This window comes from Dichomitus squalens (assembly GCF_000275845.1).
Source record: "Dichomitus squalens LYAD-421 SS1 unplaced genomic scaffold DICSQscaffold_74, whole genome shotgun sequence".
NCBI lineage: Eukaryota > Fungi > Basidiomycota > Agaricomycetes > Polyporales > Polyporaceae > Dichomitus > Dichomitus squalens.
In genome coordinates, this window is record NW_006766956.1 from 82,095 (window position 1) to 108,711 (window position 26,617).

Below are 26,617 nucleotides of genomic sequence, written 5' to 3' on the forward strand. Positions count from 1 at the left end.
CCAGATCAACAGAATGACTCTGGGCATAGAGCATGCATCTCTCACCTTGTCCTATTGCTTGTTTGAGGGGGGTCAAAAAGGGCCCAACCGGGAATTGAACCCGGGACCCCGCGCATTTCCCGATTCACAAACCAGGGGGAATAACCCGAAGCGCGTATCATACTACTAGACCATTGGGCCACAAAGAAACGACACACGCTAAACGTTATATCGAGTCAATGATGACCACCTGAACTCTGGACAACCCGCGATAGGTGGTGAGTTAGCAAAAGTATGCTCGATTTTTGAAGCTGAAGCTACCCGGGTGAAATGTAGATTATCCATAGCCTGGCTGAAGGCATGAAAGGAAATATTGCATGTATACTTGCACTTCGTCGCTGGCGCCGCACGGACAAGTCGCTGATCGTCTGCCTTCTAGGAGAGCCTCGGTACTAATAGCGATGGAGATCATCCACCAGTCAGACAAAGCTGTCTTGTACGGCACAATTTTTGGATACCGCGCCTGCAGTCAATTGGCACCATGCGTGGAGGCCACTTTCGGAGGCGTGGAAAGATTATGTGCTCAGGACAGCTTGGCTTGGAGGTCACTGCGGAAGATTGATATAGGTAGAGGGGCATTCCTGTACCTGCACCACCGTTGATGGCTCACCTTACAGGATATAGCAAATCTTGATTTTGAATGCTTCGGCTCATATGTACTCTGGATTTTCTCCGAACGCAACCAATGCTCCACGAAGACCAGTGGATCTCCCTGACCGCTGTTATTGGATCCTGGCTTGTCAATAAATACAACCACAATTAAGAGAGAATATTACCATCATGAATTCCACACGGAATATAGTTCAGTGTACAATATCGTAGGTCTCAGCGCTGTGGCGAGAGCCTATAGGCATTTCGAGAACGAGGAAGAGGCCACGACGGAGGCTGTGCCAATGGACGCCCATGAGTCCGAAGTTCGCACGGCCTCTGAAACCGAGATCTGGACACGACTGCTCCTGCTAAACACATTCACCTCCTCCTCCCTCCACGTCTCCTGCCTCCTCGCATGGAATGAAACCGCTCGCTTCTCTATCTGCCTTACTAGTAACCGCTGGAATATGTTTTGCCGAAGTCCTCTCCCTCCGCTCTGACCCGGGCAAAGACCTGTCCACTCACGTCAATGTCCTCCGGAGCGAACACCCGCCCTCGTACCCAGGAAGCGGAGATCTCGAGCTGTTGGACATCGTCCTCGTTGCCTCGGTCGATGGAAAGCTCCATGCGCTCAACAGGACGTCTGGTGCCTCCCTCTGGTCCATGGCCTCGTCTGGGACGGCCGCCCCCGCAGCTTTTGGCCCTCTCGTGCGCACGGAGCACCCAGAGGTCGACCCGGACCTGACGGACGACGACGATGCGAGCAGGGAGATCTACATCATTGAGCCGCAGACTGGCGACATCTATGTCATGTCTTCGTCTGACAGCCCGCTGCAGCGCCTTCCGTTCTCCATGGCTCAGCTCGTCGACATGTCTCCGTTTAGCTTTTCTGGTGACGAGGACCGGAGGGTGTTTGTTGGGAGGAAGGAGACGTCGCTGCTGTTGATCGAGCTGGAGACTGGGAGGATCAAGGCGACTGTGGATCCGACATGTCCCTGGACGCCGTTCGAGGAGATGAGTGAGTCGTCGGAAGAGGTGGATTTGGATGAATTGGAGGGTTCGAAGCCGCCAAGGGATGCAGGGAAACGGACGGAGGTGTATATTGGACGTACGGGTAAGTGTTCCTTTCAGCCCGCAATGTGTAAGTGGTGATTGCTCGGATGCCTCTCACGTCGAGCAAGTCGACAGTTGCTTGCGAGATATTCCCGCCTTATCACACGAGCCTACACGTACTACAATGACGGCATACGTGCGTTAGAACGCTGCTGACAGGACATTTGCTTCAGACTATCACATAGCCATCCATACACGCCCAGAAGGCCCCAGTGGTCGAACTCACGTCCAGAGACTGACATTCTCAGCCTATGGGCCCAATAATCAGGATACCGCACTACAAACACTATACCAGCGCACCGCCGACAACATCTACATACAGTCCCTCCCCACCGGCAAGATCATGTCCTTCAAGACGGCCGCCACGGATTCCACCGCAGCGTTGCCGGTCTGGTCAAACCACTTCCCTAGTCCCATGTAGGTAATGCACAGCTTGGGTGGTGTCGCACCTGACTTAGCGCTTCTACAGCGTCACAACATTCGACGTAGTGCGCTCGCCAAAGCGCCAGCAGCCGTTCGTCCTGCTTCAGCCGCAGCCGACGCTCCAGGAGATCTTTCCGCTTGCCGATCTTGTGACTGCGACGAAGCACAAAGGCCTGCCTAACCTCGACCGCGCGTACGTCGGCATAGTAGAAGAAAGCGGTTCCCTCTTTGCGATGAGCCCCGACCGCTTCCCGCTCGTCGTCTTTGGCGACTCCAGCGCGGACCGCAACTGGCGCTCAATTGACCCACCTCCTGGCGCTTCATTCGACGAGGAGGCGGACGACTTCCCCGTAGATGTCGATAGTGCCAAACGCGTTGCGAGAAATAGGAAGCTCCGCGAGATGTGTAGGAATGGGGCGACGGATGTTCGCTGTCTGACCGGGGTCCGACCGCTAGGGTCGGACAGCCAGTCGCGCTTGAGCCGACTGCTCGATGGGGCTCCTTCGGTCTTGCCTCCGCCCTCGTACCAGAACCAGAACTCGAACAGGCACGAGGTGGAGGTCCGCGAGGACGAGCCGTTGCCGGACGAGAAGGACACTGGCAACAGCTCGATCAAGCCGCCTCCTGCGTGGGGAAACCGCTCTGATCCCCGACTCGAGGACCAGCCGCCCGGCAAGCTGCTCAGGATGAGCGGGCAGACGCAGGCGATGTCGGTGTTTGCGCTCTGTGCGATCGTGCTGCTGGTGTGGATGTCTGTCAAGAAATTCCTGACTCCAGGCTCTTCGACTTTGGCTCAAGCTTCCGTCCCTGCGCCGTCCCCGGAGGTTAAGGAGGACACAACCAAACCGGTGGCGGAGCTGCACGCTCTAGAACAGCCGGAGAAGGTCGCGAACGGCCACGCTGATCCTGTCCTACTCCCTGCATTCGAAGACACGACTGCACGTGGGGACCCAGATGAAATTCCGACGGCTCAGCAGGTTGTCTTCGCCCCGGCGACTCTAGAGCCTGTCGCCGACCCAGTTACGGATGCCCCAGACGAGGATACGGAGAAGGAGGGCGATGGAGCTGATACACCCGGGAAGCGGAAGGGTATCAGGAGGGGAAGACGGGGAAAGAAGAAGAAGGGGGTCACGATTGTTGTTCCTAGGGACGAAGTCGAGCAGGCACCGGAGCCGACACCGACGCCAAATAGTGGAAGTGACGGCTTGAAGGAGCCTGCGTCCGCTATTTTGCTCGCTCCGTCGACACCGCCCACGCCTGTAGTACCAACCTTGGTTGTTTCGGACACTGTTCTCGGTACGTCATTTGGTTCTTGTCTATCAGGCCACGCTGACGCATGGATGCCGCAGGTATGGGCTCACACGGGACTGTCGTGTACAAGGGCTCGCTACAAGGCCGCGCGGTCGCCGTCAAGCGCATGCTTTCCGACTTCGTCACCCTTGCCTCCCGTGAGGTCAACGTTCTGCAAGAGTCGGACGACCATCCGAACGTGATCCGGTACTACTACCAAGAGGCGCACGCCAACTTCCTCTATATCGCTCTCGAACTCTGCCCGGCGTCCCTCGCGGACGTCATCGAGCGCCCGGACCAGTTCCGCGACATAGTCGTCGCGTTCGAGCCGAAGCGTGCCCTCCGGCAGATCACCGCGGGTCTGCGCCACCTGCACGCGCTCAAGATCATCCACCGGGACATCAAGCCGCAGAACATTCTGATCTCGTACGCGAAGAAGGGTGCGGGCGAGAACGCGGGGCACCGGATGCTCATCTCGGACTTTGGGCTGTGTAGGAAGCTCGAGTTCGACCAGACGAGCTTCTTGCCGACGGCGCACGGCTCGATGGCCGCTGGCACGGTCGGCTGGCGCGCGCCTGAGATCCTGCGTGGGGAGGTGAAGCTCGACGACTCGGGCGACGAGTCGCAGTCGTCGAGGGGGAGCGTGGGCATCGGCAGCAGCGGCGGCTCGAGTTCGGGGACCCCGACAGGCAAACCGACAAGGCTGACGAAGTCGGTGGACATCTTCGCGCTGGGGTGCTTGTATTACTATGTGCTTACGAACGGCTTCCATCCGTTCGGAGATCGGTTTGAGCGGGAGTTCAACATTCTGAAAAACGCAAAGAACTTGGAGGGGCTGGAGAGGTTTGGGGAGGAGGGCGCGGAGGGCGTGGATCTCATCAACAAGATGTTGAGTCCTGAGGCGTATGACAGGTGCGTTGTTCCTTTCTGCGTTCAGGGGCAGTCAGAGCTCACGGTTTTTTCTCATTGTTTATCTTTACAGGCCGGACACCAGCACATGCTTACTACACCCGTACTTCTGGGACCCAGGCAAGCGACTCATGTTCCTCCAGGACGCGTCGGATAGGTTCGAGATCATGTGTCGGGATCCGAAGGACCCAAACCTGCTCGCGCTCGAGAAGGGCGCGTACGACGTCGTGGGCGCAGATTGGCACTCACGGCTCGATAAGTTGTTCATCGAGAATCTTGGCAAGTTCCGGAAATACGATGGAAAGTCGGTTCAGGATCTCCTTCGTGCATTGCGGAATAAGGTGTGTACGGCATCTGAAGGTGATGTTTCTTCATAGCTGACGACGTTCTCGTAGAAACACCATTATCAAGACCTGCCGGATAACGTGAAAAGACTGCTGGGGACGATGCCTGAGGGCTTCCTGGCGTATTTCACCCGCCGATTCCCAAAGCTCTTCCTGCACGTGCACGGCGTCATTTCGAACTCTGCTCTCCGCTCCGAGTCCATGTTCCGCACATATTATGAACTCATTGACTAGTAACACTCCGTTCTCCTTAGATCCTTCCTCCCGTCGTGTCCCGCATCTACATTCGTCTGTCTTCGCCCATCGTCTGCATTTCCCCATCTAGCATCTGCCATCCGATCCCAGATATCCATCTCGCTACCGTATCTAATCTATCCTCTCTCACGTCTGGTTGTTTATTCGTCATTGCTGTATCTGTATCGCATCGCTGTGCTCTGATCTGCTCCAAACTGGATCCGCCACTAACGTGTAGTCGAAGCACTTACGTATATAGTGTACTACTTGATATTGGGGCCGTCTCAGGAATGTAAATGATTTTCCTACCCACGCCTTCCGAGTCGGATTACCATGTCGGAGTGCAATGAGTGCATTCATCGAAGCACTACGGTGGAGCAAAATAATACAATACATACAACGTTTGCAAACATGTTCATCTTTCCAAATCGCTCACAACACTGTCATCACGAAAACTACTTCCGGGACGAGAACCCGCAGCACCGGCTCACACTTCTCTTGGAATTTAGCCTTCGCCTCCCCACTCCTGTCGTAGCATTCCAAGTGCAACGTCTTCAGCCGAGCGCCCCTCTCCGGCGCGCGAATGCGGAGACAGTCCACAACACGATCGTACGCCTCTTTCATGGCCACCAACGTCTCCCACTCGCCATCAGCCCATATGCGCTCCAGTCTAGGACATACGACCTCCCAGTCCGCGAGACCCGCCGGCAAAGACGACCTCGTCGGTCCCAGCCTCGAGGTAGGTCGGAGCAGGGAAGGTGCGAAAGACTGCCACCCATGTTTCCGTTCTACGAGTATCGCAACGCCCCCCAATCTGAAGGTGCGTCAACGTTGCTGCGGCAGGGGCAAAGACCGAGATGAGGTCGTTCAGGCCGTGCTCCATGCGCCCGCCCCAAGGGGCCATGATAGGCGCCACGAGCTCCAGGTGCACTTTAGCCAGACTACGCTCTAGCGGGCGATCGGTGATTGAGTAACCTTCGAATCCCACATTCACCATCGCGTGAGTAAGAGTGGATAGGAGGGGCAGCGAGTCGGTGCGATCGGGAGGCATGAGGGTGGTGAGACTGATAGTCGTTTCGTCCTGGCCTTGTCCTATGATGCTGTTGATGCGGACCGACGCCTGTGGTGGAAGAGCGACACGCGAGAGGAAGAGCGACGAGGACGAGGGCGGGTGGTCCTCTAAGTTCAGGACATCGAGAGACGGTAGGAGTTTCGGTGGTTCACGGGGCTTCACGTCGGCTCCGTCGTGAGAAAGATGGTGGAGGAAGTGGCGGAGGTCAAGCAATTCGAGGCGGGGGCCATCGGCCAATAGTTGTATGAACATTGCAAGTGAAAGATTGCAAGGGCATCGGTCCAGCGCGAGTTTCCGGAGTCGGCTGTAAACCGAAGGGTCCGTTGGTGCGACGACGCGGGTGATAGATAGAACGACGAGGTTGGGGAAGTTGGTAGATTTGATGACAAGGTCGGGAATTTCGCCCTTCTCAGGACCCAGAGAGTCCCTGCTAAAACCAGAGATCTGGAGGTACTCCATTGAGGGCAAGTCGGATCGGAAGATACTAAGGGCGCAGGACGTCCAGTGCCGCAAACAGAGGCTTCGAAGACGGTGCCAGTGGGGTTCCAGGATACTCAGATGATCTTCGGTTATCGGACCAGATGGAAAGGATATGTCGATGGTGGCAGGTAAGGAACGTATGAGGGCGAGCTCACTCCATTTCGAAATTTTGTCCCTCATGTCGATGGTTCGCCAGAGGGTCGGTGTCGTACACGCTATGTTACACCAACGACGGCAAACGAGCATGAGCTGCGTCCATCTGAGATTTCCCGCCCAATCTCTGAACGGTGTATTTTCGCAAGAATGTGCAGGTTCTGCGGCTTCGCTGAAATAGAAGAAGATGGGGAGAATGATCTCATCTGGGAATTGCATGATCGGCAGCTCGGGATTCCAGCGGTCCTTTGCGTCTTCCCCCTCTCCGTCACACATCATGTCTTGTGTGCTGAAGTCACCAGGCAGGCCCTCTTCTTGTATGTTTGCGTCGCCGAGGACCTGCTGAACTCCTAATGACATCTTACGATTTGATCAGATTTCCATATAGTGACATCAGTGATGCATGGCCATGAACAGTGAGAACGGCCAGATGAAGTTACTGCGCAGTGCTTACATAGTGGAGCTGGTTTTTTCTGTACAGGGCCTCACTGTGGTTGTGGCAAGAATCTCGACGCGCTCTAATGGCGTTGAACCCAGGATCCGGGTGGACAATTAGTACGAGCCGGAGCCACCGCTTTCTCACGGTCATGCTTGTTCTTTTCCACAGATGCGTCGACGGCTTCTTACGGTACTCAGTACGGACCGTACTACTCACTTCATTTCTTCGTATCACGAGAAACCCTCCCGCGAGCATACGCTACTCTCTTGTATGCCTGGGATCCTTATACAGACACCCAAACATCAAGTGTTGAATGGGCGCGACCCACAGCATCACACAACTTGAACACGCAATCTCGCATACCCAAAGAATAGAGGCCTCTCTGCACTCTCGCCGAGCTATGGGTACGAATGGACTTACGCGGACGCCTTCTGTATCGACAAGACGAGAAGTGCAGAACGCTCCCAAGCCAACATTTCAATGTTCCACCAACACTCTTGCGGTTGAAACCTGCTATGCGTACCTTCGAGAGGTGCCACACGAAGGAGACCTCCACACCACGGGATTGCGGGCGAGCGTATTGTCTTGAGAACAATGGCGGAGTTGGAGAACATTCTGCAAGAGATCACGAATTTCCTGGTGAGTGTACTTCTTCTGGGGACTGACTCGGAGGCGGCCCAGGTGAGCATACTGTTGGTATGTCCAGGGATGTCAGGCGATAGACGACTCAGAGAGTAAGGTTCACTATCCCTTCGGCGTCATCAAAATCACCATAAGGTGTTCGACGGTTGCAAGAGACATCGAAGCGACTTGTGGAAACGCCAACTCTTGTCTGGCGATCGTCTACGCGAAGTCCCGACCTGAGCATAAAGCGAAGAACGTTGCTCTCTGTCGCGTCCACGAAGCGCAAGTACTTGCCCCACGCTCCTTCCGCTTTCTGCGATTGCATACGACGAAATCCCGCACCTGCAAATGGCAGCACGGCCATACAGCCCTCTTTGGCCTTTGCGGTGAACGTGGTACATACTCAATCCCGTCCTTGGGCTCTAACCGCTCGGAGTGCCTCTCGGAAAGTGTTGCCGACGCTTCTTTTGCCTTTCGAAAACGACTAATGACTGCGTCGAGGATCACATCTACGCCTGGAAGGAGCCCTTGAAGATGTTCGTGCTGCGGGAGGGAAAACTGGAGCATGAGCGCAGCTCGACCCCGTGTCCTCGGATACCTTTCCGGATTCAAGGCGTGAACGAAGGGCCCTTTCCGTCGGTCTAGACGGACGCTAGGGAAAGGGGGGTTCAATGGAGGTGACGGGTCCAAAGCTGGATTCGTGGCCGGCTGTATGGCTCGTAGACTATAGAAGACAGGGTGACGAGGACAATGTCATCTGCCATGAAGCTCTCGCTCTTGCTTGACATAACCTTGGTGTACGATAGTGATCGGGCTTCCAAAACCAACGTTGCAGTTCACAGTGTGGCTCATCATTTCCGCTAGCTGTTCCTGCTCATCGTTCCTCCAACCTCGGCTCAGGATCGTATCGCCTACTTCTATCATTCAAGGTTCAATATTCAGCTGAGCACCCTCACGCGCTTCTGTTCTCAACCACAATCATGGTGTCTTGGAAGGATCTCCCCCTGCTTCTTCGCTAAATCCCCACCGCACGTTTCTCCAATTATACTCGGATACTCACCCTCCGCAACTTCGAGAACGTATAAAGCTTCCAGTGTCTCTGAGATAACTCACATCGCCTCTCTAAGACCAGCGTTATCATTGCATCATGCCGGACTACAAACCTCTCATCGTCGACGACGTCCAGCACGCCATCACTGCTGTGAACGACATTGTCATTGCTCTCCAGCGCGATGCGCCGTTGACCTCCGACCTCGTCGAGGTGAACTACTCCAAACCCACAGTCGACAGCTTCCACCAGTCCAGTCAAGCTGTCGTAAACGTAACTATTATGTCTATATATCCCCGTTCCGCCAGCCAACGTTCATCTTCGCTTTTTCCAGAATATCCGGGCCGCCTCAGACAAGGCGTCCCAGTGGCTCTCGGAGACCGGCGACCAGCTCTCGCGCAATCTCGAGGAGTCCCACCGTGTGGAGGCCTCGGTGAGGGAGACGTCCTCCCAGCTCGCGCAGACGAACCAGCACGTCGCTGCTACTCAGAATCACATCGATGCTCTCAACGCCGAGATCAACAACGCCAACGCCCACCTTTCCAACACCCACCGCGCTTTGTCCGACGCGCAGGATAGACTCGACAGGCGCAAGCGGGAACAAAGGGCCGTACGCATCGGAGTAAGCATCTAACCCGCTTCAGAGCGCCATCTGAGCTCCTGCTTACGGCCGATACTCGCAGGCCGCAGCGTCGCTCTTCTTTGCTCCGATCGTTGCCATAGGCCTCGTAGCTCTAGATCTCGGCCCGATGGAAGACGCAGTCAACTCCCAGCGAGGTGCCGTACGCGCGGCCGAGAACCAACTCGCGTCCCTTCACCAGCAGCTCCAGTCGCAACAGACGGCGCTTTTGAACGAGCAGAGCCGCAGCCAGGCCCTCTCCAACCAGGTGGCGCAGCTGCAGCAGCGCGCACAGGGTCTGAAGGCCGAGGTCGCGCGGCTCAGCGACGCGCGAGCGAAATTGGCGGAGTTGTCTGCGAACATCAACAACTGCCTGCACGCCGTCGACGCGGCGCTGAGCAGCTCCGTGACGATCACCTCCATGGGCTCGATGCGCAACGTCGTCACCGGTATCAAGGGAATCGCGACCGGGCTCAGCTCGGATGGGATGTTCGCGGGTCCTGTCGCCCAGCTGAACGACGCTGCCTTCGGAGCCCTGGATCGTCGCGTGACTGCGATTGTGCATCACAGGCTGACCTTCTAAGTCGCTAGTTGATAGCCTGTAGTACTCTGCGCGGAATGTTGAACGGCCTGTCTCTTTTTCGACCCGACTTACCTCTGTACTCTAGCTAGGTTTACCGATACGTTTGTCTAGGTGGCTCTTTGACAGTGATCCTACTTGTTGTGTAACAGTACGCGCTCAGATTCTTTACCGTCCCATTCAGCCCTGTGAAACATTTCTCGCTTTCAATACGGTCAAGGTTGGCGCAGTAATGTTCTGTGGTTGAGAGTTCGGCCGCTGAGCAGCTTCCTCCCGGGAGCAGTGAGGACTCCACTGCCCTTCTTGACAGTGCCCTGTAGATCTGCGACCCCATATATGTAAACTTGCGTTCACATGGCCAAGCCATCTGGTAGTCGGATGACAACGCGCACCAGGCGCACCAACGAAGAACTAGCTGATCGAGTCTATCTCCCGTTCATTTTGACCACCATGCATGTACAACACGGACCTCGTGACACAGCTTCCTACTGCACACCTCATTCATCTCCGTGTTCGTTCTTGACTTCTGTGTCTGCGTAACCATTAGGCCCGGACACCGAGGTCTGAGGAATTAAAAGACACCCCAGCTCCCATCCCTCACGTCCAGGCGACCTGCGTCCTCTTCTTCCAGCACAAGCACAATGTCCACCGTCCAGGACTTCAATAATCGTATCGCCGAAACACACTCGGGAAGGACAGAAATTCAAGATTTCGTCTTGAAGTTAGTAGGCTGGCATATGACGCGTCAATCGGTTCCGCGGCTGATGCAAGTGGACCTCAGGACATCGTATGCGTTCCCCTCTGCGGATGTATTGCTTCCTGCGCCGATGGCCGTTTCTATCCTCGGTCTGTATATGGATTTCTTGGAAATATGTGACTCCCGAAAAAGACTGATCGTTATGATTGAAACAGGGCAACTCACCCTTGTTGCCACTGCGACCGACTTCAAACTCGTGAAGCCCGCAGATGGATTCAAACACGTCCGCTATCCGGACAGCTTTCGCGCCACGATCACGCAGCTCGTCAACTCCGGTGCACTCGCTCTCAACCGCTCCTTCGTTAACTTCGACGAGATCAACAAGCGATGCGCCGCTATCCGGCCTGGTGTCAACAACATCGTGCAGCTCCTCGTAGGACACCCTGACAACACCGCTCGCGAGAACGAGCAGGCGATTGAGAGATACCTCCCCAATCAGATCAATTCGCTGAGCAGAACGGTAGAAGCATGCCTGGAGAAGGCAAAGGAAACGGATCGTGTCTTCAATCAACTGCTCGAGCTCACGATGGAGATTCACGAAGCATGCACTGCGACGCAGGGTAAGTCCTCAGTTGAGCTTATGGGAATAAACAACTCAACTCGGTATGTTCGTAGGATACAACGAGAGTCGCATTCGCGAGGCGGAACTGCGCAAGGCCTTTCTAGCCAAGGAGCAAGAGGCAGCAGAAGAGATGAAACGGATTGGTGAGGATGCGGTGAAGCAAGCACGTGAAGACTATGCCAAGTCGCAAACCTTGTTCAACCAAGCCGTCAAGTCCATGCCCACAGGTACGAGGATACATCTCCTGGAAGCATACGCCATTCTGACTTTTTATGACCTCAGCCGGACAGATTGCTGGCCTCAACTTGCTCGATATGGGCCAGGTCTGTCTCACGGCGTTGATCAGGAGGCAAGGAGCAACTGATGTTCCTATGTTATGCACAGGGAATCTTGCACGCCGTGACGTTCGGGGCCGTCAGACGGCCAGGAGCATCGAGCGGTGGCACCACATCAGGGCAGCCTCCCCCTCAACAGCGAGTCACCCCGTATGATCCCGGGTTTCAGAAGGCCTCTATGCTCCGCGAGCTCGCAGAGTCGCTGCACATATTGCTGACTTGTGGACCGAATAGCACCCCTAGCTGGAATGCCGTGAAGGCGTCCGATGGCACTGGGTGCATAGACATCAGGGTCAAGTTCGAGGAAGTGTTAGCCAGTATCAAGCGGGGCGACCCGAAGAACGGTCGTGCCACTGCCAAGGCAGCAACCTTAGCAGAAAGGGGCATCGAGGTCAGTCATGAGGTTCGGACACCGTGATACTCTGCGTGTCAAGCACCCCTCCACAGTACTCCAAAAAACTTGAAGACATCGTCCCTCCTGGAGATGAGATGCAAATCGCGCGCCTCACAGGTGCGGTGTCCGCATGGCGCGACAGCGTCCTGGCGTTCGCAAGCGAAGCGGACCTGCACAGCGCGTCATCTCCCATAAGCTCGAGCGTCCAAGCTTTCATTCCGGCACCCAATATGGGAGGCGGTAGTAGTGCGGAGCTCGCGGTCCGCGGCGCACAGTACAACTTAGCGGTGACAAGCGCCCAGCTCAACGCGAGCAGGGAGAACTCGAGGTTTACTTCCGAAAAGCTCATGCAAGTGACGGGTCAGCTCGGCGACATCATGGCGCAGGTCGTCAAGATCGACATCAAGAAACAAAATGTGAGCTTCGGATTAATATTGCATGCGTTGTTTCACGTACTAGATGATGTTGGCTAGTGGGAAGAGATCATGGCAATCCTCTTGAAGGCGATCGACTTCCTTTGCGAGCTGAAGCGGTACCTCAACAACCTCGTTCATTTTTTCAATTCTGTCAACAATCTCGTCTGCATCTCAATGCGCGAAGCGGCGGATGCTTTCATCTCCATAGTGAAGGACGCGGCGAGGATCGAAGATAGTGCCGGCCACAACCATGAGCGAGGCACACGACAGATTGGCGGGGTCACCTTGGATGCTTGGGCGCGACAGGTGCGGTTACAGATCGCCACATTTCGAGCTTGGAGATATTGGCTGATTTCGACACGACTTCCGACAGGCGATATATAACCACGCACTTTCTGTAGCCAAGATCAGCAAGGTCGTGGAGAACATCAGCGACGTGAGCACTCACTTCAGTCCGTCAGTCAAGTCGAACAACAAACGAAATTTTACGTCTGTCTAGATGTACGTGACTCTTTACGACGGCAACGTCCACCCAGGCGTCAACATGCTCCTCGGCATGGGCAAGTTAGTCGGTTCCAAGGACCAAGCCGCCATTGCGGCCGCAGGAACGGAGATCCAAGGCTGGGCCCAAGGCGCCAGCGACCGTATCATACAGCTCGTCAGCGAGGTAAGTGAGAGACGTAGACGCTTTCGCTTGAATCCTTGGGAGAGCCTCTGACGTCTCTATAGCGTGCGCAGGCCAATGAGCGGGACATCGAGAAGCGGATTGCAGAACTTGAGAAGTCGCTAGGAGGTATCTTGCCACGGTCATCGAGGATTGAGGAGATCGTACGCACCGTAGAGAAGGAAGAGGTCAAGAAGACGGGGCAAGAATTAGTGGCAACTATCGAAGAGAGGCCGGTGTACAAGAGGATGAACCCTTTTCTGTAGACATCGTCTTCACAATATCGCATCCACTTTCGCAGCCGTGATTGCTGAGCGTACCCGTTGTAAATTGTTTTTGACAAGATCGCTATGACACGAACAATTGTATACACATGCTTCTTTGATTCCTGCTGGCGGACACATCCCATACGTGAGAAGCTTGGCATGAACGCACACTAGTGGGGAGATATCTCACCTTCCCTCAGACAAAGACGTCAACACTGACCATAAGCAGGAGCGTGCACGACGTTATTTCGCTGTGGAGAAACAGCCATGAGCGTCTCCCCGACGTACCTGTCGCGCAAAAGGCCCATAAGCGTCAGAAGTCGGACAAAGCGAATCAGCAAGTAATCCGCATAGATCGGTCTAGTAAGCAAACTCTATTAATGGGCGCAGTGATAGGTAGATGATGCACTATATCTGAAGATCCGGGGAAGGCAAAGGTAGATCGGGATAGATGATGGGAAGTATAGGGTGTCGCAGCGGATAGAGGAGCATGATGTTAGTACAGATGCGTGGAGATGCCGGGGATAGGGTCAGATGATGAGAGTCAACCATGCAACCCCAGGAATACAGGTCAAGGAGAAGGGGGGGGGGGAAGCGGAGTGTAAAGGTACAGGAGACGACACGGGCTGAAATGTTGAAACGGCGGTAACAACACGACAACCCAAGTGACCTCCTTAGTCCACACGGAAATCAAGCGGGACAAGGATACCGAGACAGCGGAGATGCGGACCAGGGTGCGGGGCGGTATACGAGGAGCACAGAAGACGAGGCAGGATAGCAATAGGAATAGAAATGAGACTGGTCAGGGAGGCACGTAAGCGATATGCAAAAAATGGTAGCGAGACACCAGGCCAGTAAGTGAACGCTAACAGAAACTCATCTGCGTAAAAATATCGTGAGAGTCCACCAACGACTACTCGCCGGAAATCCAAAGCAATACAGGGTCATCCGGTAGGCATACAACAGCTCACCGTTCGGGCGTAATAGTCGTATCCGTTGCTTCATGTATGTGCCGTGGCTCAATTCGGGGGGTTGATGGAGCCGTCAGAACCACAGGGGTCTGCACTGCACTCTCATACGCATCGTCGTCACGGCCAGGCAGGTCGAACTGAGACTCGTTAGGGGTCGCTGAGTGCAGCGACTCCTCGGCGGTGGCATAGGACATGTAGGAGCTCGCCCGTGATGCCGCACGTGCCAGGAACGAGTTGTCGGTAGGTGTCGTAGCCAAGACACCCTTAAAGGCGGACGGGGGTGCCTTGGACGTGGATGCCGAATCAGGCAGGATGGTCAGTCCAGGTTTGCTCGACGACGAGGGGGGGGATGCGGGCCTAGACGAAAGAGAAGCAGTATGTGATGACACCACAGGTATGGGCTCAGGCGACGATGATGCTGCCCGGGACGCAGCTGCGACATCTGCCGGACTGGGCGGCGGAGGAATCGGAGAACGCTCAATTGCGTTATCCGGCTTATCCGCAGCCACTGGACTCTCCGTTTCTGCGATCTCCGAAAGCACATGCCGTTCCGACGAGGCCTCTGGAGCCTGAGCTTGAGCCTCTGCAGGTGATGAATCGGTGTTTGCCCGACTCGCATCCGCGTCGTCTTCGTGAGATCCAGATCCAGATCCAGAACTTGGAGAGGTCCGGCCCTCCTCGAGCACAGCCGCAGACGACGAGTCAGCACCGTTACCACCGCCACTTCCGCTGCCCGCGATCTCCTCGAACCCAGGCGGCGGCTCCAAGTCAACCCTGGACGTCGACGCATACGCGATCGCGTCCGCGCCATACGGCCTCCCGAACCGCGCAAAGCTCTCGCGGCTCGAGATGAGGCGGAGCTGATCTGGGGTCGGCCCGTTCTTCGGGTACGTGAATTCGGTCTTGACGAGCGTGTGGGTGAGCGGGGACGAGATCGAGTGCAGACTGATCATCGACGGAGACGTGAGCGCGTCCGCAAGGTTCCCGTTCGAGCGCGTGCGCGAGAGCAAGCTGAACATCGAGCCTGAGCCCGAATGCGACGGGCGGTGGTTCATGACGCGACTGCGGCGGGCTTCTCGCTCGGACGACACGGAGGGGTGAGAGCCTTCGCGTGTGTGACCGGTACTGCTCCTGGGTTCAGGAGAGGAAGCCTGAGGCATGGGCGACGATGACGCCGGGACCGCGGAGGCAAGGCGGGAGTTGCGTGGGTTGAATATCGCCGCAAAGACAGACCGGCGACGTGCCGTTCCATGTCCAGCCTGCTGGTCTGTCGCCGTCCGTTCATGAGCTGGACTTGGCACGCGGTTCGCCTGATTCGTTGGGGCAGTAGAATGAGGCAGAGGATCATCGAGGACGACAGTCTCGTATGCCGGTGCTGCGTCGAGGTAGTGGTGAGAGCTGTCATCTGCAGAGCTCACGCCACTGTCGAAGCTCGCACGAGTACCAATAATACGGCCATCCACGGTCAGGTTCTGTTGCGACTCATGTTCGCCATTGCGGAGTAAAGGTTGGTCATTCGCGGTGGGCGGTATGGGCGAGTACATTGATGATGGCGCCGTCAGGTCGAAGGAACCTCGCGGTGTCTCATCCGCTTGCTCGTCGAGCGGAGGCATCTCTACCGTTATCGGGATGTCGTCGTGCAAGTCCTGCGAGCTCCTGTGATTTCCTGTATTAGCATTGTGCATCTACCGTACACATTCATCCCGCCCCTTCAGATGGATGAGCACACAACAGAAGGCCAGAAGATGCAGCTTATGGACAACCCTGCCGGCGTGCTGCTATCTCGAGGTGACGTTCTGTGTGGAAAACCATCATCGCTCTTACTATATTGGGAAATAAAGGGCCAATCACGCCAGTATCATCCACAGACGAGCGATGTGAACGCCACAGGACTGGCCGTAGGGATACTGAATGCGACGATCAACTGAGAATGAGACACAGTCGGGTCGTACAACAAAGTCGCCACGCAAAGCGCACCGCCGAATTCCGCAGCTAGCGACGATGTCAGCTTCGCGAAGCTGCATTTGACTACGCACACCCAGCATGGTTCCACGGCGAGACACAGGGACCCGGGGGACAGATAGTAGCAACAGAACACCAGATAATGACAGCTCACCTCACGATTACGATCTCCTCGTCGCCCGGCTCCTTCATGTACGCCGGCAATGAGTGTGTTGAGATCTGACTGGGCGTCCTCCGCGTCCGCCTCGGCCTCCTCGCCCTGTTTGTCCCACCATTCACCCCTGCCGTTGTGCCGTTCCCGCCTGCGAGCTGATCCGCGGTGACCTCGCGCGTCGCAGGCACCGCAGTGCTTGTCATGACCCCCGCGGCCTGTGCAACGCCGCTCAAACCTTGCAGGGCACCCCGACGGTACCTACGGCCCCAGCAGGCGAAGATGGTACCCATGACGAAGAGAGAGGCGACGACGACGAGGGGAATCTGTGAAGGCCACCGGGTGTACGATAAGCAACGGGTGTCACCAGCCAGCATATTGAGAAACGGCACATGAGCATGACAAGAGCTGGGAGATCTACGCACCCATATTTGCTTCTGAATGGAGCGGGATGGGCTGGACGAGCCTTCACCGCTCTGCCGTCGCTGTAGGACAGGTTGAGGGGCAGCGAGGACGAACGGTACACTACCGGTGCATGATGAGGTCACGAGTACCAGGAGTGAATTCAGACGGTACATGTGGCCGTGACGAGCGGTGCTGCCGGATCAGGTCGTGTGGGTCGTCAGTGCTGGTCGCCAGCGAGGCGTGCAGGAGGAGGGCCGAGGAGGACGTCCGTGCGGTAGATATAGAGCAAAACAAGACTTGAAAGGAAGGGGGAGCGGGGAAGGCGGAAGAGAGCCTGGGAGGGAATAGGGAGGCGCTAGTAGGGCGGCGTGACACATCCTGCTTCAGTCAAGCTTCCCCTGAGCGATGCTGATATTTCCGCCCTCGCCGACCTGCCCACTTGACGTTTGTTCCGGACAAAGTGTCGCCAGAGGAAGATGCACTGCCGTGGCGTAGTGGAACAATTGAAGCTCGCTGTAAAGGCAGGCGACGGTCCATTTCGATGAGCAGACAGCTCGAGCTTTGGACACACCAATGTTGCGCGCCACTCATAATGTTGTCTGAGAACGTGCGTCCAATTTGTACCTATCTGCCACCGCGACTTGATGAAACCAGCCCAGAGACATACGTGGGTATCGACTAGAGAACGACGTGCGGGGACTAACGTTTGCGCTCGATGGCGAAGGCACACTATCATCAACTGTCGTCCGGTCCGTCGACTTCCAGGGCAATTAATTACACCCGACAAGAGTCCTCATTCAGTCTACGTGATGCAGATGTGATGCCGAGATAAGTGGTGCAAGCTGCAGCGAATGCAGCACTGAAGAGGTACTTATTCCTCGAATTACCTCTGAAATCAACAGCTTCCTACCGGTCCAGTGCCGGGCACCGTCGTTGCCGGAGACTTGCTGTGCAAACCTTCCAAACCACACGAGGGCATTTGTCAAACGTGCGCCCAAGAATCGTCAATGCCATACCGACGCCCCTTCATTATAGAAGGAGACTTCGAACAGTACCATCGACAGCAGGAGCAACTCGGACTGCGAACACCACGCTATAAAAGAACCTACACAGTCAACCGCGAACGCCTGATCGCCGCAACCCTCCCGTCAAGCACCCCGAACGCAGCATCGTTCAGCAGGGCCAAGGGCCCCACGAACATCTCAACCCTCCTCAGGCCGTCCACGACTCCCCTGATTCCCGCCACGACGTTCCGCATCGAGCAAATCGTCGCGATGGTGGCCGAGCTGCTCAACGCCGCGTTGACCGCGTGCAAGCACTCGTTGATGCGCGTCGACAACTCCGCCAGTAAACGCTGCGCCGCCCGGAGCGTGCGCGCCTCAGCCGCGAGCTGCTTTCCGCGCGTCCGTAGCTCGGCAACTTTCGAGATTAGGCGTGCGCACTCGGCGCGCTCGCGGGCGAGGACGCCACGCTGCGAACCCAGGCGCTCCCTGGCGGCGCCCAGCTCGCGGTTGCGCGCGCGGACGACCTCGTTGTCGACAGTCTGTGGCATCACCGCTATGCTGATCGCGGCTGCCGCCAGGCCGAGCGGGGGGACAAATATGGACAAAATCATAGCCTATCGCGGTGGGCAGTCTCTTGTCAGCCAGATTTATCCTAGGTATCGAACTCACTCCTAGGCGGATGCCTGCATGGACGGCCATATGTTCTTGCACCATCCTCTCCCTGGTTCTTCGGGCATCCTCAAGCGCGGACTGAGTAGACTCAAGGCTGTCTTGGGCGTGGCTCACGTTATACTCGGAGGTGTGGATGTTGATCTCGGTAGCTCTGACTCGCACCTCGGCCTCCCCGACTTGAGAAGAGGTCTCGCGAGCGCCGTCCTCGACCCGGCGGGCCTCGTCGAGGTTCTGACAGAGGCGGTATCCTGTGTCACCCAGCCAAGTTCGGGCTCTGTTCGACGCTGACAGCATGCTCTACGGGAGAGACACGGGTAGGAACGCAAGTTACTAGTCATTCGGTGGGAGCACGTACATCCCCGACGGCCTGGCTGTGTTTGAGGAACTCATCCACTGTGGCCTGGGGGTAGTTGATCTGACTTATATCCGAGGAGAGCGGGGCGTCGCGCTCGAGCGAGGCGACGATGTTGTTCACGGCCGTGATGGACCGCCGGACGTCTTCTACGATCATATGTCTGTAGTCTACCATCCTGGCCTGTGAGGAGGGGGGATGCTGCAGAAGAGACGTACGGGAGTATCTCAATATAACGGAAGAGAAATGGGACTGTGGGCACACCGCTGACACCCCACGCACGCATGGTGGTCGAGCCCGCAGGATACGTCCGATGAATAGATAGAAGCACGAACACGTTGAACTAAACCCCATACACCATACACTCCACATAAGTGACTCTGCAGGTGAACAGGGATTGTACGCGGAAATGAGGACGAGCCTATGGTGAGAAGGTGGAATCTGAGTTCTATCTGTGATCCTGGCCAGCGGTGTTTCGGTAGCTTCTACAACAGAACATGCATTGTGTGTCGAATCACATCTGTGAGGCTGTACTGCAATACATATACGCATGTCGCTATCACTATCGGTGAACTTCACTGGAGGTTCACGCTGTCTCTGCCTGAGCGCGACGGTAGTACGGTCGTTGAGTAGCTGCAACCATCCCAGCATCACGGACGTTCAGTCGGACAAACTTTGAGGTAGCAACTCGAGCTCACCTGGCAGAGGCTCAGGCGCTACAGAATCAGTACCTGCAGGCCTGACCCTCCGGCCGGACCCGGGACTCGGATGGGTCCGCGGATCGTCCTACGCGGCGCTCGGGCCCTTGGTATCTAAGCTTCCGTGTTCAAGGTCGTTCATTAGTATGCCTTAGCGGGGATATCCTGCCAGTGACAGAGGCGGTCAGCACAATACTTGTAGACTCGGAGGGGGCCCGTTCTACTAGGACGCCGGGTGCCGCCACTCTGTAGCGAGATCTCAGACATATAGCTACCATCGAAAGTTGGTTAGCATCACTTTTCCGCGAACAGAACGCACGGGAAGCACATCAAATCGAGAATCATGCATGCATTATTGTACGATGACATCAAGGCGAGATGACAGGAGTAAGGAACGACACGACAGGCAAACGATGCAAGTATAACAGTGAAACGAGTGATGTGGACAGCATGAGCACGAGATAGAAATGAGCGTGGAGAACGTCAGCTTAAAGGAGGAGGGGCGAAAGGCGGACAGAGACAGTATGTTTGAGAAGAATGACCTTAGGAGGATGCTAGCAGCATCGCCCACCTTGCGGCTGAAGCGCGGAGGGTGGTGTGAATGAGACGAACGCGCGACAAGCTGCCCAACTCGTTGCAGGCTTGCCGCCAGCTTACAATTCGTCGATGTCGCCGTCGTCGCGTTGCCCCGCGGGTGGCACAGGCGCACCGGAGAGAGCTTTCAGCCGCTTGCTGAAGCGAGATGGCTTGGTGTCGCTCTTGCGCTTCGCGTTTGCATCTGTAGCTGCCGGCTGGTTCGCCGTCACTTGCTCACGAGATTGTGCGGATAGTTGTGACGGTCCGCCAACAGCAGCGGTATTATGCGTACTGCCCTTGCGATTGGCGGCATGCCTTGAACCCTTACCACGCCCCCGATTGCGGCTAGCAGCCGAACCACGTCCTGCTCCAACCCGACCTCTAGTGTGCCCTGCCACACCGGTAGCTTGCGTCCCCGAAAGCCGAGTTGGGATTGGGGTGCTCCCCTGGTGGGCTGAAAGAGGTTCAGTAGGGCGTGGACGCTCCGGATCTAATTCGATGGGAGTGTCGCGATGTTCGACCAGATATTGCAGGATGAGGCGCTGTACAGCTTCATGTAGGTGATCACGCTCGAGTCTGCCTTCCCACAGGGCGTACTCTGAACGAACATGTTGCGATATTCGAGACATGAGCACGGCGACGTCATGCATGTCTGGCCAAAAGAGACGAAGCCACTTCGGCCTTCTGCCGTTGATGATGCTCTCACGTGTTTCTTCTGCATATTCGCGATCCGGGATGTGATGCGAAAGGAGAATTTTCCATACGTCGGCGCTATCGGGATTCGCATAGTCCTCTCTTGGAGCTGTGACTGGCTGAGCGCGGAGGAGAGCGTACACCATAGTCCAGTATACGGACTCCACGTCATGTTCCGGTCGATGAACAAAGGCGGCTAAGTTTGGTACTTCGTCGATGTCGTCAGGATTTGTGGTAGGAGGGCGGCCGCCGTGGCATTCGGGGGCTCCAGGCTGGTCGTTGTACCGATCATACCGCTCCCGTCCATGTACAGCAATGTACAGGTTCAGAGCGTCATCAGTGAGCCTTGGCATGGGCGTTCCTCGCAACGAATCTGTGGCGGTGATTAATCTTCCAAGACTGACGCTTCGTGCAATGAACAAAGGTGTCCCCTAAGAGTATGTCACGTCAGACCGAGTAGGCAAGAAGTAGGCCGTCGAGACATACCGTGCGATCATTCAGTTCGCCGCTCTTGGAATCCAACTTAGCAGCATTGTCGTAGTCGATGACTAGGCATGTAGGAAACCGTTCTTCCGCGGGCCTGCACGATGGTCATCAATTTGATCGACTCCTTACTGCGTGGGACCAGCTTACCTCTTGCTTCCACGGAGCACGTCCTGGATCGACACAGGCGTCTTCTCGGAGACAGGTCTTCCACTCACTCGGCCCCACTTTGGGTACATCAGGATGTTATACAGGCTCATGTCCCGGTGCAGGACTTTGCGCTCCAGCAGCACAGTGCGGTGAACTGCCAGATACAGGTGAGGGCTGCGAATACACTTCATCAAGAAATTTGCGTACCTTCCAACGCATCGTATACCGCCTCCAATAGATCATTCACTGTCCTCGCATCCAGAAGACGGGAGCCGGAATCGAGCAGTGCGAACCGCTCTTTCGTCCGCTTGGTCTCTTCACCGCTCGCAGCGCACTCGATCGTCTCGTTATTGGTCGTGACGTGTTCCGCACCCTGAAGGCGCACAACTCCCAGCACGTCGCCGTCGCCGTGAACGTGGGCCAAGATCACTTCCTCCTTGAACCGACGCTTGTGGTGACGATATACCTCCTTGATCACAATCTCCCCACCATCGGCGTCGCTGACCCGGAGGATCGTAGTACGACCTATGAAAATAAACTGACCCTGGGTGTACCACTGGTCCTGGACCTTGACCTTCCATGTCGGCGGATGGTCCAGAGTCGCTCCGGGAACCCATGCAATCGTGTCGTCCCACAGGAAGTGGCCGCGAGGAGGGTCGTAATGGGAGTAGATGTAGGCAGCTAGCAGGCGCAGGTCATCGTGATCCCAGGGAGTCTCAGGGGACGCCACTACCCCGGTCGGGTCAGAGAGAAGCACCTGGTACCACTGAGGCTTCACGACCAGACAGTAGAAAGCGGGGTGGTCGGGACGCGCTTGATGGTGACGATACGCGTATGTCGTGGCCTGACGACGACCGCCGGACTTCGCTATGGGCTTGGCCTCCACGATGGCCTCGACACGGTGATGCGGGACCCCTTTGTAGATGCCATCTGCGTCAGCACGAAAATCTCCAACGTTATATACACCAAGAAGATCAGGTGCGTCCTTGACATGGCAGAGGACATCCGAGGGAAAGTGGAGAGGTGCAGACGAGGAGTGGTTGATGAACGACATGTGTCCAGATTTGCCAGCAGGAACGCGGTGTCTTTGGCGCAAATTCTCCTGCACATCTGTGGCAAGGGTTTCTGAAGATGCGTCAGATGTAGAAAGAGGAAGGGAGAAGACGTCGTGACGAACTGTATAACGCTTTGCTCATGCTGGTCAAGAGAGAAGCAAGTGGCTTATACATGTTCTTCTCTATAGTTCCGGCGCTTCGAATATCTTTGATTTTCTTGAGCATCGTCTTGGTGGCGTGAAACGTCGGCGGAGAGCGTAGGTGAATGGCTATGAAGTTGACGTCGACGTCGCTGTTGTTCGCTTCCAGACGATCTGCGATGGCCTGACGGTTAGTCGGGGGAGGATGGCCAGGACGTTTCACAGGAGAGAGTTCATTCTGCTTATACGTACCGTAGCTCCCAGCGGTCTCAGACTGTCCACGGCCCTCGTGGTTCACCTCGACCTCCTCCGGTGGAGGAGTTCGAGGGACACTCGGATGCTCAATGGACGACATGGGACTGTGTGAGCTGGAAATCACAGCAGTCATCTTCTTGCTATATATGTGTGTGTTCTTCAAGTTTCCCAAATGGTCACACAAAGAGTGTAGAGTAGGCTGTGGCTGATGGGTGAAGTGGTTATGGTAGTGGTGAAGCGCCAAGTTCACTTTCGGGCAACAGGCGCGCTGGGCACAAATGGGCGCTTGTTGTTCCTTTGTTCAATGATCAAGGCTTCAAGCGACTTCCGACCGCCTTGGCTTGCATGAACCCCACCGCCATCAGATCTGTAGATAACTTAATGGCGTTGTGCACCTAGAGCTTATTCTGTCCTCACGGCGACCCTCAGGTTTCACATTGGGCCCATACAAATGAGCGCTATCGCAAACCATGATCTTCTTTGATCCAGGCCCAGTCAAGCTGACTCGTATATGAATGGCGCTGCGCTCAGCCCATGGCGAAAGAAGTTGATGGCATGGCTCTGGCCAAGAGGCCCAATGCGCATCCTATTGTTCACTAATTCATGCTGTAACGCAGCGATTGGGCCCCTCGAGACGCGGCCACGGCACAGTGTAACCATGCCCGGTGGCATACTGCCATAAGCGGGTGAGATACTACGGCAGGTCGTCAAAGCTGAGTGGAGGTCTCCTTGGCAAAGGAAGATGTCGGAGTGCCAACCTTCTTTGTCCTTTTGAGGGAACCCTCAACGTGTCCTTGAGTCGTCCGAGCTTTCTTGGAACCCTCTCGCCTCGTGTTGCTGGCATCACAAAGCTCAGCAGCTACGATTTCGGGAATCAAACAGTATATCAGTCGCGAAGACATCAATGACGCTATGCATACTAGGCCAGCTCAGGCCCATATTTTGAAGTATATCGAGACCGTGGTTCTGTCAGATCGGTGCAAGAGATTGCAACTCCATATAGTATACCCTTGACTAATCTTCCTGTACACCTGTGATTTACGGATAGAAAGCGCAGTCCTTCTCCATGAATTCGCGTTGGCACCACGAGCGTATATTCGTACAAAACAAAGGGTCGGAGAAGACATGACGTACTCTCGATGGGGACTTGGCTGAAACAGTGTTTAACTAGACACGTGGGGTCTGCCATGCACTTTGGATAAACGATGTATCTCATAAAGAGCCCCATTAAGCTATAGAACATGCTCAAAGCGGCCCAGAATGAATCCGTACCGATACGGTCGGTCCTCTGCGCCGCCTTAGCTTAGCTTAGCTTTCGGTGGCATACGGACAATCAGTGTTGACGGTGGTGACGTGCTGATTAGTAGTTGCTAAGAGGATTGTGAGATCATTCAGAGCCGCTGTTCGGGACGCCAAGCATCGGGGTGTGGGTTGTACACGCAGATGATTGGGGTCAAGCTCGATAGGATCGTCGCGATAGTCGAACAGATGTTGCAGGATGAGGCGCCGTACGGTGGTTAGGGTCGGGGTCGCCCTGCCACATAGCGTACTAAGAACATTTTCCATAGGAGCATGGCGATGTTTGGGCGTGTCTGTGCAGAAGAGTTCACGGTTGGCCCGTCGATTACGCCACCACGTCTTTCATCTAGCAGAGTGGACCGCGAGTTATGTGAGAAGAGAATCCTCGGCACTGAAGCACCAGGGCGCGGACGCATAAGCTCCTCGTGGAGCTCCGGCAGTCTGAGCACGGAGAAGAGCGTACATCATAGCCGGTACACCGATTCGATGTCGTGGTCGTCTGGGTTCATCGTCAGAGTGAGAGTATGGCTACCGTGGCAAAGGAGAGGCACGAGATCAACGGTTGATCACGATCGTAACGTTGTCGTACCCGACAAATGCCACTGGGAAAGAACAGGCAGTCCTCTCGACCGCGGCTGGCCGTTGTTAGCAGCTTTTCCCCAGTCAGAAACGTTCCATCAAATTTGTCTTCATCCGAGACGACATCCCAAAAGCGTCTATATAGTGCATATATAAACCTGGTCTGGAGTCCATCCGCCATCGGCATTGACATACAAACAGGTGAATGTGAAGGACTACGTCACGCACCTTGATATCCGCCTCTACCGCAGGGCCTCCAGCGCCCGACACGTCCAGGTCGTGCATCAATGCAGGCCTGAGGTCCACCTATCATGGTCGAACCGCCCGTGCAGACGGGTGACGACCTCGCGGTAGTCCGGCTCGTTGTCGGGCGTGATGATGCCCTTCCTCGCCATGGAGTCCATGAGCGCTTCCGGAGCGTGTGACCGCGTTGTAGGGTTCTGTTTGAGGACATCTGCAGAGCCAATACGAAGGGAATGTACCTGAAGCGCAGTTGTACTTGAAGACGCCGGTTCGAATATGCTCGATCACTACTGAGAGTGGAAGAAGCTTGGATGGCGTTCGGTGAGACGAGGGAACGTAGCGTGGCGAGCGGCACGCACCTCAAAGGACTCGACTTCGCCACCCAGCGGTTCAAGCTTCACGTACCTGCCACAAGACGTCACCCAGTACCGACGTACACTGCTGGAGCGCAAAATATGCTGCTCACTCAATTTTCGGCTGCAGCCACATCATCCCTCACCCGCTCGGGGCGGCGCATACATCCACACAGACCGCTCACCTGAAGAAGTAGCTGACGCTCCCCGCCGCCTTCGCGTGCCTCCTCACGACGTGCGCAGGGATGCTCACCTCCACCATCGACTCCTTCACCACGCAGTTGAAGACCTTCATGCCCACCTGGTAGCCTGGCCACGTCTACTTCGTCGCCACCCGCCTGGGCACCCATACATTGTGAGGAGGTATGACACCTCCAAGGGCTGTTAACACTCACTTATGCGAACCTCGTTGTAGTCTACGATCTCGCCGTCCGCAGCACGCACCTCCTCGTACACTGTCGTGTGTATGCCGTACGTGACGATGCCGGACAGCCCGCTCGCCGCGCGCTCCATCTCGACGCGTAATTGAGCGCTTCCGGAATAGTCGCACGGCCCGACTCGGAACGGGTTGCGGTAGACGGGTCCGTAGAGCTCCTTCATGTAGCACCGCCGAGGTCGTCGTCAAATTCACAGCGCAATACAACCGCGTCCTCGCTGACAAGGAGTTTGCGCCCGCTCCGCAGTGTCTGCACGAGTGCCGGAAGGTTTGAACTTCATCTTTAGCCTACACATGGCTGGATCGCGGTTCACGCAGAGTGAAACCCCCCCCCCCCCAAAGTTCATTTCTGGGACGCTCCTTAATCTCGTACCACCACCTGTGGCGACTTTCCCACGGTCGTAAGCCAATAGGAGCGGGCTACGACGTGCGGTCAGTTACTCTCTGGGCGACATACTAGCGTACAAAACATACTTTAAGAACAACATAGTGATAAAATGCCACCGGAACCTAACAGACGAGGTGCGACAGCATCGCCACTAGTTGCTACGCGAGCGAAGAAGACACCGGCTACCCATCCGACGGGTGCATCGTCTACCAGGCACCTCCGGTCGACATCCACGGAGTCCTTTGTAGAGGCATCGGAGAAGATCCAGTCGTTGGACGACGCCATGAAGATACTACGCAAACACCAGATGGTCCCTGCCGCAGGAGACCCCACAGCTGAGGGACTGGTCACAGGACTCCAACACGTAGGAGTGAGTCTCGGAAACGTTGCTTGGGCGTCC

The 26,617-nt window shown here is 55.9% G+C and overlaps 6 protein-coding genes and 1 non-coding gene across 7 annotated transcripts; 3 read left to right on the forward strand and 4 right to left on the reverse strand.

Moving 5' to 3' along the window:
- Positions 1–79: 79 nt before the first annotated feature.
- On the reverse strand, positions 80–180 carry DICSQDRAFT_t190. The gene has a single exon. It is a non-coding gene; the product is annotated as a tRNA-Pro (tRNA).
- Positions 181–1,045: 865 nt separating this feature from the next.
- On the forward strand, positions 1,046–5,249 carry DICSQDRAFT_113101 (uncharacterized protein). Its single transcript, XM_007370726.1, has 6 exons — positions 1,046–1,744; positions 1,917–2,160; positions 2,213–3,462; positions 3,516–4,368; positions 4,439–4,706; positions 4,761–5,249. The coding sequence occupies exons 1-6, from the start codon at positions 1,051–1,053 to the stop codon at positions 4,941–4,943; spliced, it is 3,492 nt and encodes a 1,163-aa protein (XP_007370788.1). The 5' UTR covers positions 1,046–1,050; the 3' UTR covers positions 4,944–5,249.
- Positions 5,250–5,322: 73 nt separating this feature from the next.
- On the reverse strand, positions 5,323–7,152 carry DICSQDRAFT_163884 (uncharacterized protein). Its single transcript, XM_007370727.1, has 2 exons — positions 7,103–7,152; positions 5,323–7,008 (listed from the first exon to the last, which is right to left on the reverse strand). Exon 2 carries the CDS (start codon positions 7,006–7,008, stop codon positions 5,614–5,616), a length of 1,395 nt encoding a protein of 464 aa, XP_007370789.1. The 5' UTR covers positions 7,103–7,152; the 3' UTR covers positions 5,323–5,613.
- A 1,706-nt stretch (positions 7,153–8,858) lies between these two features.
- DICSQDRAFT_174867 (uncharacterized protein) lies at positions 8,859–9,961 on the forward strand (the record flags this gene model as incomplete). Its single annotated transcript, XM_007370728.1, has 3 exons — positions 8,859–9,032; positions 9,094–9,381; positions 9,443–9,961. The coding sequence occupies 3 exons, from the start codon at positions 8,859–8,861 to the stop codon at positions 9,959–9,961; spliced, it is 981 nt and encodes a 326-aa protein (XP_007370790.1).
- Positions 9,962–10,599: 638 nt separating this feature from the next.
- DICSQDRAFT_174868 (uncharacterized protein) lies at positions 10,600–13,352 on the forward strand (the record flags this gene model as incomplete). The annotated part of the gene is made up of 11 exons (XM_007370729.1): positions 10,600–10,679; positions 10,740–10,804; positions 10,871–11,275; positions 11,331–11,504; positions 11,560–11,600; positions 11,662–12,003; positions 12,060–12,422; positions 12,480–12,728; positions 12,796–12,858; positions 12,922–13,089; positions 13,152–13,352. The coding sequence occupies 11 exons, from the start codon at positions 10,600–10,602 to the stop codon at positions 13,350–13,352; spliced, it is 2,151 nt and encodes a 716-aa protein (XP_007370791.1).
- A 385-nt stretch (positions 13,353–13,737) lies between these two features.
- DICSQDRAFT_141254 (uncharacterized protein) lies at positions 13,738–17,111 on the reverse strand. Its single transcript, XM_007370730.1, has 3 exons — positions 16,862–17,111; positions 16,440–16,762; positions 13,738–15,979 (listed from the first exon to the last, which is right to left on the reverse strand). The coding sequence occupies exons 1-3, from the start codon at positions 17,012–17,014 to the stop codon at positions 14,320–14,322; spliced, it is 2,136 nt and encodes a 711-aa protein (XP_007370792.1). The 5' UTR covers positions 17,015–17,111; the 3' UTR covers positions 13,738–14,319.
- Positions 17,112–20,220: 3,109 nt separating this feature from the next.
- On the reverse strand, positions 20,221–23,019 carry DICSQDRAFT_174870 (uncharacterized protein; the record flags this gene model as incomplete). The annotated part of the gene is made up of 6 exons (XM_007370731.1): positions 20,221–21,267; positions 21,323–21,416; positions 21,470–21,623; positions 21,677–22,594; positions 22,647–22,838; positions 22,917–23,019. 6 exons carry the CDS (start codon positions 23,017–23,019, stop codon positions 20,221–20,223), a joined length of 2,508 nt encoding a protein of 835 aa, XP_007370793.1.
- Positions 23,020–26,617: the final 3,598 nt, after the last annotated feature.

Coding starts and splice junctions, on each gene's coding strand:
- DICSQDRAFT_113101 (XM_007370726.1), top strand. CDS start 1,051: ATGAAACCGCTCGCTTCTCTATCTGCCTTACTAGTAACCGCTGGAATA. Junction 3,463..3,515: donor TGTTTCGGACACTGTTCTCG/GTACGTCATTTG, acceptor TGGATGCCGCAG/GTATGGGCTCACACGGGACT. Junction 4,369..4,438: donor AGTCCTGAGGCGTATGACAG/GTGCGTTGTTCC, acceptor TTATCTTTACAG/GCCGGACACCAGCACATGCT.
- DICSQDRAFT_163884 (XM_007370727.1), bottom strand. CDS start 7,008: ATGTCATTAGGAGTTCAGCAGGTCCTCGGCGACGCAAACATACAAGAA.
- DICSQDRAFT_141254 (XM_007370730.1), bottom strand. CDS start 17,014: ATGTACCGTCTGAATTCACTCCTGGTACTCGTGACCTCATCATGCACC. Junction 16,763..16,861: donor CCATTCAGAAGCAAATATGG/GTGCGTAGATCT, acceptor TGGCCTTCACAG/ATTCCCCTCGTCGTCGTCGC. Junction 15,980..16,439: donor GAGGAGATCGTAATCGTGAG/GTGAGCTGTCAT, acceptor AGGAAATCACAG/GAGCTCGCAGGACTTGCACG.